General features: G+C 41.3%; 1 protein-coding gene across 1 annotated transcript in view; it reads right to left on the reverse strand.

Annotated features, from left to right (window-relative positions):
• The window catches only part of OTOA (otoancorin), a 32,335-nt gene extending 21,390 nt beyond the window's left edge, over positions 1 to 10,945 (reverse strand). Inside the window, exons 1-12 of the mRNA XM_041462620.1 lie at positions 10,867 to 10,945; positions 10,500 to 10,528; positions 10,367 to 10,397; positions 10,246 to 10,273; positions 9,297 to 9,384; positions 7,722 to 7,853; positions 6,881 to 7,116; positions 6,572 to 6,675; positions 4,070 to 4,176; positions 3,479 to 3,618; positions 891 to 1,014; positions 315 to 530 (exon numbers count right to left, since the gene is read on the reverse strand). Of these exons, the coding sequence (XP_041318554.1) occupies positions 315 to 530; positions 891 to 1,014; positions 3,479 to 3,618; positions 4,070 to 4,176; positions 6,572 to 6,675; positions 6,881 to 7,116; positions 7,722 to 7,853; positions 9,297 to 9,384; positions 10,246 to 10,273; positions 10,367 to 10,397; positions 10,500 to 10,528; positions 10,867 to 10,945 (1,314 nt within the window). The remainder of the gene's footprint in view (positions 1 to 314; positions 531 to 890; positions 1,015 to 3,478; positions 3,619 to 4,069; positions 4,177 to 6,571; positions 6,676 to 6,880; positions 7,117 to 7,721; positions 7,854 to 9,296; positions 9,385 to 10,245; positions 10,274 to 10,366; positions 10,398 to 10,499; positions 10,529 to 10,866) is intronic.
• Positions 10,946 to 14,689: the final 3,744 nt, after the last annotated feature.

Consider the following 14,689-nt stretch of genomic DNA (forward strand, 5'->3'; position numbering starts at 1 on the left):
AGGACCTGGTTCCTTGCATTGCAGTATATTTGTATATACAGCCTGGGATCTCTGATCATACAAATTCTGCTTAGGGCAGTGACACAGACAAAATAATATATACAACTGCCAAATCCAAATATTCATTCTCTCTGTTACTAGAGAATTACTTTGGGATGTACAATCTTGGATGCTTTTATTTGATTTAAAGACATTTTCCAGACCACTAACTAAACCAAATTCTTGTACTAAACTTTTCAAAATCTACAGTTATTGTTGAGAAGAAGCCATTTCACTTTAAAAACAGAAGGTAGGAAAGCTGTTATCAGAGGTACCTTTTCATAAGAGAGATATTTACTGGATAAAATCACAACTTGGCTCTTTGCCCACCCAGAGACTTGGTTTAATGTTGCAACAGCATTATGCACTGCTTCAGGTGACAGAGATTCCAGCTGACTTGAAGTTAGTCCAACCACAGCATCTGACAGAGATCCAAGGGTATCATTCAATGTCTGGTTTTGCATGGCAATGTTCAGGAGTTGAGATTTGAGCTAAATCAAACAAAAAGAGCAGATCAGAAATAAAAATCTGCCAAGATCCAATTTCCATTACCACCCAAAACATTAACTGGAATCTCTGGAATAGGCATTGGCAAATATTCACACACTTCATAAAATTTCAAAAATAGAACCACAGTTGTGAAAGGTATAAGGAACAGGAATATGAAACAGAATGAGAAAAGGATAAGCACCCAAAATGGGTTTCTGTCCTTTGCATTCTCAAGAACTATTTTCCCTAATTTCTTAAGTCCCAATAGTTTTTCACCCATTTCTTTCCTTATTTAAGAAGAACATCTTTCCTCCTCTGTCTACAGGATTATGTTAGGCAAGAAGAGCAAGTGTTGTACACACCTCATGAACCTCGGCCTGGAAACCTCTCAGCTGATTGCATTTAATCATTTGATGAAGTAGAGCCCGGGCCACAGCTGCATCCATCTGTTCCAGGTCATCATAAAAACAAACCAACAGACCCAGCCTACAGAGCAGAAATACATTAGCTCCCTTCTGACATAAAAGATTGGGAAATGGAAACACAACTTGGTACCCTCTCCTTGTGATCACAGTTTGAGCCATTTCTGTTCGTCATGAGTGCCTCAACCTGCAGTCTTTAAAACTTAGCCTGTAACAGGGTATGAGAACATGCACTGGCCTTTGTATTCAGCTGAATCCTACCTGGATTGCTTGTGCTTGAGAATCTACCTGTCCTGGTTCCATTTGTTCATGGCTGGATTGTCCCAGTTAATGACTCCACTTCCCCCAACAGGATAATTTTGAAAATGATGGAGGGATATTACCAAGTCTTTAGAACTGGCTTGCTGAGTTCTTATCTGGTTTGACTGGATGTTTTGAACTCTTAAGTCCTGCTTGGATTCCACATGCAACACAACCTATTTGTGTTTCAGAGCAGCAGCTGGGGCATGACATGGCCTCTTTATCATTTTAGGATTAAACAAAGCCTGCTGTATTTCACCTCAAACACAGGACTGGCCAATGGATGGAGACCTGTCCAGTTCAACACTGGTCAGGAGAAAGCACACTGAGGCTCACTGCCTACTTGTGCCAGCACAGCAGTCTGCAAGGCAGGGTTCTGAACTGAGCTCATTTCCCTTCACAGTTCCCATGCCGTAACATTTCCATTAACCTCTGTAAAGTGCAACCACAGCCATAGTTTTTGGAGAGGAGGAGTCACACCACCATGGGGAAGTGCCTATTATAGGTGTCCTTCTGGCTTAGACCTTGTGTTTATTTACTGCCTCTGCTTATTTACTACCTTGTCCTTGTTACGGCCTTTACCTGCAGCCCTGTAAAGAAAGAGCCCTGAACTGTGCATCACCATGTCTGGATTTTGAACTTGATAGTGATGGGGATGAACCGGTTTGTAGGAACCCTGAGTCAATTCCCTGTCCCTGTAAACTCAGCCTTTGCTTTTATAATTTAAACAGAACAAGAACCTCAAGATATGGACAAAGCCCAGCTTTCCTGCTACAGTCCCTGTTTTTTCACAGTTCAGTGAGACAGGCACAGGCAGAGTCTGGGCAGTAATGTCCAGATGTGAATCAAATCATCAGTGGACAATGCTGCAGCACTACCACAGACTCAGTCAAATTCTGCAGCACAGAAGGGCTTTTAGTTCCTCAACAGTCCCTCAACAACAACCTGCCAGTGATATAACAAAACACTGCTTCAGCAGCACATCTGAATTCATGGGAGATCATCAAACCAACATACAAATCAAAGAAACATCTATAAGAGCATTTTTATAACAAATAATTACATTCTGATGCATTATTGCTTAGCCACCAAAAGCTCTTCATCTCCTCTGGGATTAGCAGAAATGAATAACACTACTTCTTAAAAGTAAAAGTGCATTTAAATCAACAGTATGGTTAAAATGAGTAACATAAACTAAGTGTGTCGTAAAAATGGAATATATTAAGGATTATGGAGCATGACATTTCTCTCATCCATGAGAATGTGGCAGCTCTTGTGAGTGACAAAATAATTTTTAAGATTTCTGACATTGAAATTTAGAGCGTGGGCATAACTCTTCTCTCACTTACTCCTCCAACAAGAGCAATGCTTCATGGAAGTCAGCGAGTGCACTGCAGTAATGACAGGAGCTCTGAAGCCATAAAGCATATTCTCCATTAGTTTAAAACTCCAAGGTATCCCCCAAGGAGACTACAAATAATTTCAGACAGCATTGTCTTGGGACTGAATACATCCATTGATATGACAATGTAAATGTAAATGTGGAGTGCAGAGCTCTCTCATGCTCGCTGCGTACTTATGAGTAACAGCAGTTTATTTTGGTTTTTTATTAGTGTTAAAGTTAGTTCAGTGCAGATTTGACAGCCCTGAAAATTCAGTTTCCTGCTTACACACCTAACATCCAAACATATTTAAGCATGGCTCATCTCTACTCTGCAGGACAAAGAGGACAGCAGGGCAGGCTTTACACTGCTTCACTTTGTGGCTTCTCTGGTAACACCCACGTCAGTTTAAACCCACTTGCAGTCCTGCTGGCAGGAGTTGAGATTTCCTCCTTCAATCCCAACTGTAAAATGATTTCCCCCAAACACCTCCATGTTCCGTGATTCAAGCAGCCAAGACAACTCATGTCCTGCTGTCCCAGTTTATTTTATTGCTCTGTGACGTGGTGGAGCTCTGCTAGGTCCCCCAGATACTCCTGCAGCCTTCCCACAAATGCTACAGGCATCTCCTCACTGTGGAGCAGGAGACAAAGCATTAGCTAATTAGGCACACCTCCAAAAATTCATAAAGTAGCAATTCTTCACTGTTGCTAAACAGGGCTGGATTTCAGCCTAGGTTTTTCGGCTGGAATGAAAAAGCTGTGCCACGCTATCAATTTCCATTTTCTCCTTAGTTAGTTGTTCCATCCACACACAGCCATAAAAGAAAAAGCAAAGCAGCCTTGCCTGTAGATAGTTGAAGTATTCCTCATATCAAATCCTGACAAGTTTATCCTTTCCAGGAGGGCCTGTGCAAGCTCTGGTGTGATATCATACACCATGTCCAGCTGCTTTGTTGCGTTGTCATAGCTAATGAACAGTCTGATCTGACCAGCACAAACAAAACCATGCATCAGCACTGTGAGACAATGAATCCTACAAAGTCTGTGTCTGACACTCAAAATTAACTGAGCCCCTTCATGTAATAGAGAAAGCAAGAAGATTTGGATAAACCAGTATTTCTGAAAGCAAAGTTGAGTGAGTGATTTGAGTAATTCTCTGCCAAAATGTCAAATAATTTGAGGGTCTTCTATCATTGGTCCTTTTCAATAGTAGTCATGGAAGTCTGATACAGATAAATAATTACATATTAATGACAGGCACTTTAAATTAAAAAGATAGAAGAATTTTGTAAAGAATACATTTATATTTCCCCTCTGTAGTTTCTCTTTATAATTAATTAATTAAGATATATTAAGTTATTTTTCATGTTTAAGTTTGCATTTGTGTTCATATTGTTTGTAGCAATAATATATCCAACCACACTTTGTTACTTACTTCATTAAGATTAATTTTCAGAATTTCTTCTATTGGGAGATGGACCATGTATCTTCCCAAAATCCATAAGCTTTCTGCACTGACCCAAGAAGTTGATTCATTGAACTCTGTTTTGTACAAATAAATACTCACTACAATGTTAAGAAAGTAATTACTTTTCAAATATATTTTATCCAGTATATTGTTATTGTTAAATAATAAAAAATCTGCAAATCAGAAAAATCATTAGCAGAGAGAGTCAGATTTCCTCCATTTGCTACATTTTAGCACCATACATTTATGAGTCCATACATTTTTTACTGAAAATGAAATAGTGTTTCAAGTGTCTCAAATTTTCTCATACAAAAACAATTAGTGTTTTATGTTGTTGAAACAGAGAATGAATAAAGTGTAGGACAGGAAAAATTTATCCAAAAGTATTAAAAATGGAGCAGCATTTTTAAAATTCACTTTTCCTAATCAATTGCATTATTTATGAACATCAGGAAGGCATGATACTTTATATATGTTATATATTATTATTGATGATGCCACTTGTTTCAGTAATATGCAATAGCAATAATGGAGAAAATGAAAAACTGTTCAAATACCTACATGGAAATAAGCTGACAAAACCACAAAACACTGCACAACAGTTAAAAAATGGCATTCATTTAGTAACATTCTCCCAAGGATTGAAAATGAAATCAAGATCCAAATATCCCTGAGAAAAAGCATATTTATTGACTCTATGGGTATCCTGAGCCACAAAGACTGTTTTCTCCAGGGTGTTGTCATTTGGATGGCTCAATGTGTGACACCTCTGAACACATTCCTCAGTGCTGATACTCACAACTCTGTTAAAATAAAATCATCTGTGCACTTTGAAGAGTTTCCCGTGCTGGGAAAAAAACAGCCTGCATCTATCAGAAGCTGAAGGACTCCATTAAGTGATTTTTTTGAAAACACAGATCTAAGCTCCTTAACTGAGACAAGATGATGATCCCAGCAGACCTGTCAGGCCCGCATTTTTTAAAGTGATATTACCTCCCATTGCCCAGAATATTACGAGAGTTGAAAGACATGACAAGAGAGCTAAAGAAAAAAAGCACCACTTAAGGATGTTTAGCAGAACAGACTCACAGCTACTAGCCATGGCAGCTGTGATCCCCAAAAACTGATCCCCATCCGAGGCTGTCCCAGTGCTACCCACATATGAAGTGAATAAATCACCCTCCTGCAGCACTGTTCCTGTACTCTGCTGCAGCCTGGGGAGTGCAGATAAACAGGAGGGAGCTTTAGACTTCCAGTCCAAGTGTTCCTGCCCAGGGCTGATGGTTCACACTGCCACAACCAGCTGGGAATGAGCCCACACTTGATGCCCTGGGGGTGGATTCACCACATCTGTGCAGCTTTTGGCTGGTGAAGCAGCAACCAGGGAGGAAAAAGAGGCACAGCAACTCCCAGTCCCTCCCAGGCTGTGTGATCTTCCATGAACTGAGGGTTCACCAATGCTTCAGACACAACTCAAGATGATGCTGAGAGATCTTCCCAGGACTGCTGAGTAGCATCAGGCAAATTCTGTACCTTTGCTTCCCCAGCAATGCACTGGCACTAACATCACCTTACAAGCAGCAGCATGAACCTCCTCCCCACAACTTACTGGTTTATTCTGATATTTTGAAATGGCAGGAGACCCAAGAGGCAAATTTAGCTCCACTGAAGCAAGTGGGTATTTAACCTTGATTTCTAGGGAAGGAAGAAGAACACACACACCTGTAAATCTAAAATGCTCCCAGGACAGCTGTGCTGGGATGTTCAGTGAAACCCAGACACCAGCTCCGATGTTCAGTGCCCTGCACAGCCCCCTTGTGGAGCCCATCCTGCCTGTCCCAGCTATGGAACAGCTGTTTCAGGCACATTAGTCAGGCAAACAGATGTGGGAAAATACATCCCATCAGGATTAATTAACTTTGGTTTTATCATGTCCCTTTGCTGATCGAGTTGGCGCCATGTGCTTTCACAACATCCTGCATTTCTTTTGTGTTTTGAAACAGCGCAGTGGATAATGTATCCTGAGCCAGAGCTGTTTTCTCCTCTGAACAGGAGCTCAGAAGAGAACAACACGCCTTGGCAGAGCACCTGGCCACTGTATCCTATTTCAGAATTAGAAACAGTACAGAGAGAAAAGACTGGAGTACTAGAAAAAGACTTTGTGTATAGCTCTGTGCAGGAGTGAAGGGTCCACTGGTTGCACTTGATGATCCTGGAGGTCTTTTCCAGCCTTAACAATAGCATGATTCTACTCTACAAGTTCAAGCATCTTTGGAGAACTATTTGTCATGAATAACAAACACATCATTATTTACTTATGTGCTCTGCAGAAAAGGTATTCCAGACAGCTCTCTTACACAGACCTGTGTTAACTGGGGAAACAATTCAATACAATGGGCAGGCCTTTTGCTGAGTGCTTTTCTCTTACAATAAGTAAGAAGAAAACATACCACTCATGTGGTAACATACCACTCATGTTGTAAGATTTCTGTAGAATCTGCTTCATCCAGCCATAGAGAGCTCTCTGAGTGCTTGCTGAGGTTCTGTCATAGAGGTCCTTGAACAATGATGATCTAAGTGATAAACACGTTTGTTAGCTCACTAATGAGTTATCTATTCATTTTTTTAAATGACATGGACAAATGATTTTAGAAACAGCATTCTTTACACATAAGCAGAAAGCTGTATCTGGAAAACAGACTAAGACCATATAGCAACCTCTTTTTCAATAGTCAGCAAATCCAACATAGTATTGTGTCTGAAAAATAAATGGCTTACAAGTTTCTGAAAGCATCCTCCAGCAGAAGGTTTGGGAGACTCCCAATGACATCAGGTTGGAGATAGTTCACTGCTGACACACGCAGAACCTGACCCAGGATATCCACACAGTCCAGGGCACTTAGAGCCAGGAAGCATTTATCCAGTGTTACAAGGAACAAGGTCCTGTTTACTCCTGGGCTTTGAAAAATTCTCTCTCTAGTCTTGCCCCAGTCAAGAATAATATTTCCCATTTCCTGCAAGCAACAAAGTGTTAAATAAACATCTCTGATTAATTCAATATATTGTTCATTTTGAGGCCTGACAGAGAGCTCTCTACAAAGAATATGATGCTGCTATCATGAAAACCAGCTGCAAATTACTGGTTGTTTGCATTACTTCAGATAATTCCTTTCTGGCATTGGGTAGAGACCAGCTTGAATTTTTTTTACAAAACCAAAATGAAACCCAGAAAGATATTTCAAATGGCTGATTAACAAAATTACTAATTTCACCTTCTTTATCCATCTTGGCTCTCTTTCCAGCCACCAAAAAGAAGACACTCCCTGAGAGTAACTGGCCCTACCTACCTTAGGCGTTACTGTACGAGGGTGAACTCTTCTCTGGAGATGAGTTTCTCTCTATTGATTACAGTGAAAATCCAAATGACTGACTTGGACTTGCAGCAACTTTCAGACAGTAAGAGTTAAATAAATTAAGTCTAACCTAAGAGAAGATTAATCCAATTCAAGCAAGTCAAGTAACTGCAAGGCCTGCACTGTGAGCCCCCCAGTCTGTTCCTTTCCATTTATCTAAACCACTGACAGCAGCTTTTCCTTTTCACATGTGGAAATTCGCTTACAAGATGCTCCTTTTTGCTGTTGAAGAGGTACTTCATTGCAGTTTGGAACTGCTGCTGATCAAGCTGTTGCAATTCAGACAGTAGTTGCCTGGGCTGGTATAAAAGGTTCTTCAGGTAACTTTTTATGGACATCTGGAGTGTAGAAAAATATGTTTAATATACATGAAACTCATACTATTGTACTTTTCCTCCCTGAAAATCTGTGCTCAAGGAGAACTAAGTGCTTAGATCTGTATTGTCTGTGCTGCCAATGATCAAAATAACTGTTCTCCACACAAACTGAAAACAAAAATAATCTAAATGCATTCTGAAATACAGTAATTTTCAAATCCTATTCTTGGTTTCATGAACAAGTCCTCTCGAGGGAGCTTTTTAACAAAGATGCCTCAGTTTCTCACTTCCTAAAACAAGAGTAATAAAGCTTTTCTGCTTCACACAGCAGAGCTGTGAAAATGAAACTTCTAAAGAGCTCAAAAAATAGCTTAAAAATTATCAGATATCATGTGCTTATTACTTAAAAAAGGGAAGGAAATGTGCAATTAGATGGGAGGAAAAGTCTCTACCAGGTCATAAGCCAAAAATATTCTCTCTCGCATCAAGCTGCATTACCAGTTAACAATCTCATGCCTGTTTTGAAAAATTGAAGGGGAACCTTAACACTGGAACAGAAATAAATTTAAGGCTCATTAGCAGCAGACTGGAGTAAAATCCCTTCTATTTCCTGACAGAATTATTTCAGAATTGGGTTGGAATTTGAGTTGCAATTGTTCTTTGCTGCCTTTGCTTAACTTGCATTGCCACCACCAAATATTAACACTGTTCCTTTATGCCTCGGGGTTCAGCCTGCTGAGAACATCAGGCTGCCAATAAACCTGACAAAGGGAAGAGGCAGTGGCAGGAAAATGTAGGTGAGGATGAGCTGTGACAGTGACACGGAGCTTGGGACAGGTTTCAAGCACTGCGGCGCTTCTGGGAATGCCTGAGGCTCAGGGAGGGCACAGTGACACTTCCCTGTTTCAGCGTGGTTAGGGACGAGGGAAGGGCTCAGGTTTGATTAGCTGGGTACAGCTCCACTCAAAGCAGCTCATCACTAACCCTCAGCAGCAGGAGGAGGAACAACAACTCCTTCCTGCATCACTTCCACACCGATAATTTACAAAAACAGCACTGAGAGGAGCTTTAAAAGGTGGAGGCATTTTGTAGGATGCTCTGGAGCCTCTTATTCCATAAGGAGCAGTGTGAACTACAGCCATCCAAATTCTGGGAGAAACCCATCATTTTCTGGGAAAACAGCATTTATATACACTCAACTCAGAAACAATTAGCACAAAAAATCTTAATCTTCCTGCTTTCCATCAGAGAAAAAGCAAAAAGAATTGTTATTATTTCTGCCTTGCATATTCCTCCAATCTCTGGGGAAAAAGACAACCTATTCCTATTTCTTATTTAGCTGCTACACTGTAGGTGTATTAATTACCTCTATCATTGACCACCTAGCTTTGGCTACAGAGATAAGTTAAGGTTTTTTAATTCCTTTTCAAATAAAAATTGTCATGCATCTTAAATGTCACAAACCTGTAGGCTGCTAAGAGTAAACATAACTTCCTGGGCATGAAAATATGCCATGACTTTTGTAAGCAGATCTGCTGTCCAGACATTAGAGCTGTAACAGAAAACAGGATCAAAAATGCCAGTAAAATGATATAACAAGTTAAATAGCAGATTACAAGAGTAAAAAAGAAAAAGGGAAGCAAAGAGTGATGATAACACCATAATGACAAAAGTATTCCGTTTTTTGCCTAGCCAGAGTAATAGTTGATCTGTTTAATGCAATGAAAATACATGGTTCAATGGGGAATGGAATTAATTGGTTTTTTTCCATCGAATTCCACAACCACCCACAACAAACTCAATTTTCCAAGGTGCTGCCATTAGTACTCTCTCCAAGGCATGAGATATCTGGCACCCCATTATGCCTGTTCTGATCTGCTTGCAGAAAGCACAGGGAGTAACTGCTGTCTTTCCTTCAGCAGAGTCATTAATTTCACTGTGTCTTCCTTACACAGACACTGATTTTCTCAAGATATGTAGGAGTGGAATGGCCTTTGAGGCTTATCCTGCTCTTTCAGATTTGGACAAAATTAGCAAATAATTAAAAAGCCACCAGGAGCTGGAGGATGGGGGATGGAGTGAGAATGAAAGAAGGAGGTGGACAGACAGCTGGAACTGCACCAAATTTTCTTAAGAAGCCATTTGGACAAACGTGAACAAAGTTAATTATCAAAACTTCTGAAAACTGTAGCAACTATATATTTTCAGCCTCATTCTATATATATATTTTTTTACTACAAATAGGTTTTTCCCTGTTAACAAGAAATACTCCTCCCAGGAGACCTAAATCCAAGCCAATATGAGCCAATTTCATTCTATCCATAATGTTCCAGTTTCTGTGGATATGAAACAGATCATTATCTGAAGTGCAAGATAATATTGAAAAATCAAGATGGGGAGAGTAATACATTACCTTTGAAAATAAAGTATATCTAGGAGGGCTGCACATGAAAAATGGAACACAAAAAGTTATGGTGAGATACTGAGCTTTAATCCATTTTAGAAGCATAAGTGGGAACAACTGTGTACATTACCATTCAGATATTTCCCAGCTATTACTTCCTCCTAAGGAAAAATTGCAAATATATGTAATAAATTACTATTTTTAGATTATAATATAAAATGTTATAATGTTAAAATGTAGAGAGATCAAATAAAAATACTAACCACAGCTTTGTGTAACAATGGAGGCAAATCTGTAAAAGATTATCCCATTATTAGAAGTTAATTTAATGTTTTATCAGTCAATTGTGTTACACAAAAATACATTTATTGTATACAGTGATTATATATACATATATAATTTATTTGCAAACATTTAATGCAGTTTTGATTAAATTTATTTACAGAAAAACAATGGGAGGGAAAAGGCTATTTAATAATAATCAGTCTTGGTGAAATTCTTTGCTGGCATAGCTCCACGAAGCCAAGAGAGCAGAAACCATGGTCTCAGTTACTAAACAACACCTAATTTATTACAAACAGCTTTTTCTGTGCCACAAATACACCCCTCAGACAGGAGTTCTGGTCTTACCTTCAGAGTTCTGACTGCGAGTAATCTTGGCATGATTCATTGATATCAACAAGAAACACATCTTCAAAAGTCTGGACATTTCTTCTGGTGTTTTTAGAATAAAAATATACTTGAAGAGGAAAATAGGAGGAACACAGTCAAAATGCAATATTCACCCCAAATTTCATAGCTATAAATCAGAGACAGCCTACGCTACGGAGTACAGATAGAGATCAGAACAATCCAGGGCTGCTTGCTCCCAAGTTTTTAATTTAGATCTTTTTCTAGGACAGAGATACACTTTATGCAAACACAAGTCCATGAAGAGTGCGTGTGCAGGCAGATTTATCTCCCTACAGCAAATGGCTCATTTCATTTTCTTCCTTGTAGCACCATTTATTTACCAAGTTACACTGCACCTAAGTACGACTTCAACGCAGTTTTGTTAAAACTGGCAACAAATCCTTTTAAAATCAGATAAAACAGAAGAGAAATTGAATGAAAAAGGAAATTATAAAGAAGCTTCAAACAAACCCTAAGCTTTTCCTAGCTGGTTAAGCTGCAGTATCACTGCAGACTGGGAACCTCCATTTGCAGATCTCTGAACTCAGGGGTGGGACAGCCTGGCCCTCGTCCCCTGTCCCTGCAGGGTGCTCCAGGCAGGGAGGTGACAGAGCACTCCCCTTCCCTGCTGCCACATTTGGCAAAAAGGGAGAAAATGCCCTTATGCTCTTCTGAAGCAGAGGGAAAGTCACACATTTGGGAAAACAGACCATGTCACTTCACCTGGATAGATCAGAGCCGTGGTCTTTGTACTCACAAGAAGTGTTCCATCAAAGTTTCACCGCCACCACGGACACAGTTTGTGTTGAAATAGATGTCTTGCTATCCCTGCTGCCCTGTGCTATGCAGCATAAAAATCACTGAAAGATAAATTGTCTGGAAGGGCAGTAATAGGGTACCCAGAGCTTTTCACTGGGTTGTCACCGATTGCCACCAGAAAAAAAATTGAGTTCCCAGTTGTCCAGAACAAAATGAATGTGTTGATTTTGGTCTAGTTCTTGAAGGACAAGGATACACACAGAACTAATGCAATGGGGTGGAAAGGAAGCAAAGACTGGGCAGGTTTCACTCACACAGGAGTTTCTGCAGCCACATCCCCGCTGCAGCTCTGAGGACCATGAGCTGCTTCAATCCACACTGCAGAGAGGATTTTCTGCCTGGCCCTCTGATCAGCCTGAGAGTCACCACCCCCACAGGTAAAACAACAAATTAATCTGAGATATTAGATGATGCCTTGATCCACAGATGGCAACTTCTTACACTGGGATTAGTCCCTGATTTAACAAATGACACACAGGGTCCCATTGGCTGACTTGACTCTGACCATGAAGAGACTTTGTTAGATTTTGTCTCCCTTTCCCTCATGTCAAAGGTTTATTTGTGAGACACTGAATTTCTGCATTTCTTTTTGTTGCTGAATTCTGTGCTCTCTCTTCCCCCCCCCTCCCCAAAGTTCTCTGCCACAGCTTGAGTTACAGATCTGAATATTTGATAAATGACACCTTTTTTAGGATTGTTTAATCTCATGTACCAAGGTACTCTTTTATAAAAACATCTTTCAACAAGCCTCCAGCAATACCTCAGTCTATTGCAAATACTTAACTCCAGTCTTGTAACAGAAGTGTCTCAAACTGACAGATGATGAAAAATTTAAACTTTAGACTTCAAGAAGCTATCACCTCTGTCCTGTTCTTACACACACTGAAACCCCTTTCAGCTACTCTTTTGGGAGCACCACAGTAAATGTCTCTCATTCAGACGTATCTGGTTTCCTAGACAATGAACTTACTTGTGTTTGTTTCTGCCTGTGCCCTAATAATTTTGCAGTAAGGTTTGATTACTCTGCATAGGTTAAATCATGCTTCCAATGTCACTCCCGATTTGTTTATTCCAATTTATTCACTTTGATCAGGGAGTATATTTTAATTAAAGCATGCTAACTTAATGTATAAGGAGATTAAATGCTAAGGAAAGAGCTTTTTCATCCTGACTAACTCAAGCGGACAGTCAGCAGGGCACAAAAAGGGCTGTGAAAAGCCCTGCACGGCAAGACAATCTCTGGGATGAAGTTGCTCATTTTTTGAGTGAAACAGGTCAGTTTGCAGCTCACAGCAACTTCCAGACAGTCCCAAATCACACTGTGGGGATCTCCTGCAGATCCCAGCCAGCATTTCCCCGGAGACCATTCCTTGAGTATGCTGCGATGAGATCTCCCCGCTTATGAGAAGCTCCCTGATCGCCTTCTCCTCTCACTCCCAGAACAGCCACCCTTCCACGTACAGAAATCCTAGACATTTTATCACTCACTCCATGCAGTCGCTGCCATATCTGAAGCTCGATAACCAGAAAACTGACCTTACAACCACAACTTGTGCTGATAAGCCCTCACACTGCCGGTGCCCACCTTCCCCTGGCACCCGGGCTGTAAGAAAAAGCACCACATGCATGGGGGAAGCCGCAAGGGGTGCGGGCTGGAAAGGGAGAGAGAGAAGCAGAAGAGAAGGAGGGCCAGGACCCCAGAGAGCTTTACCTGCCTCTGCAGTGTGCGCCTCCTCCCCGGCACTGCAGGAGCTGGGCGGCTCCAGCCAGGGACCCTGAGAGCGGGGCCAGGCCCAGCACCGCCCTGCAGCCTCAGGCGCCGGCCCAGCGCCCCGGCCCTCAGGGCGGGCGGGAGCGGCTCCTCCGCCCGGCGCTTGGCACTCCTAGGGCCGGCAGGAGGGGACACTTCTGTCCCGAGGTGAACAGAGCTCAACAAGCTGTGCAGGGGAAACACAGGGCTGGTGCTGCCCTGCTCTCCCATCTCCCCAGCCCAAGCAGGGGCAGGTGGCCCTGAGTCCCTCAGAGTATGAACTGATTGTACCTGGGATCACCCGGCAAAAGGAGGCTGCGGTTTTGAGGGATGAAGCTGTTCCAACTTTGCTTTAAAAGTTTCTGCCTAAATCGAGTGCTTGCACAGCATTGTTTTCCAGCAGTGCAATACACCCAGCCCACCCTGACAGAACAGAACAGAACAGTTCAGCCACTCCACAGGGCAAAACTCTGCACATTAGTGAGAGCACTCAGTGCAGCTTGGATGGACACTGGCACCCACAGCAGGACAAGGCAGGATTCCCAAACCCACGAGTAATGAATTTGGACATTGCAATTGCAACACTTGTTCCCTTAGATGGCATTTTGGGGCAATTTAATGAACTATTGAACTCACGAGTGGCCTGTGAGCAGCACTGACTGCACACAAATGCTCTCAGTGCCTGCAGGGAGGAAGAAGTCCCTTCACTCCCAAGGAACCCTGGCTTTAGAAATACAGGTGTAGGTACAGTCTGACTTTAGACATACAGGTGTAGGTACAGTCTGACTTTAGAAATACAGGTGTAGGTACAGTCTGGCTTTAGAAATACAGGTGTAGGTACAGTCTGGCTTTAGACATACAGGTGTAGGTACAGTCTGGCTTTAGACATACAGGTGTAGGTACAGTCTGGCTTTAGACATACAGGTGTAGGTACAGTCTGGCTTTAGAAATACAGGTGTAGGTACAGTCTGGCTTTAGACATACAGGTGTAGGTACAGTCTGGCTTTAGACATACAGGTGTAGGTACAGTCTGGCTTTAGACATACAGGTGTAGGTACAGTCCTGGGGGTTATTCTGTTTATTCAACAGGACTAAGCAGGTGTTTGACCCTGCTGAATTTAGGCTTTGTAGAAAGATTTTCTTCATTATTGGTCATGTTTTAATTCTTCATCTCAAGTGTAAGAATACTTGGTTAAATAGAATGAACAAAGC

This window comes from Pyrgilauda ruficollis, unplaced genomic scaffold (genome assembly GCF_017590135.1).
Source record: "Pyrgilauda ruficollis isolate IOZ18807 unplaced genomic scaffold, ASM1759013v1 scaffold16, whole genome shotgun sequence".
In the NCBI taxonomy this organism is placed as follows: domain Eukaryota; kingdom Metazoa; phylum Chordata; class Aves; order Passeriformes; family Passeridae; genus Pyrgilauda; species Pyrgilauda ruficollis.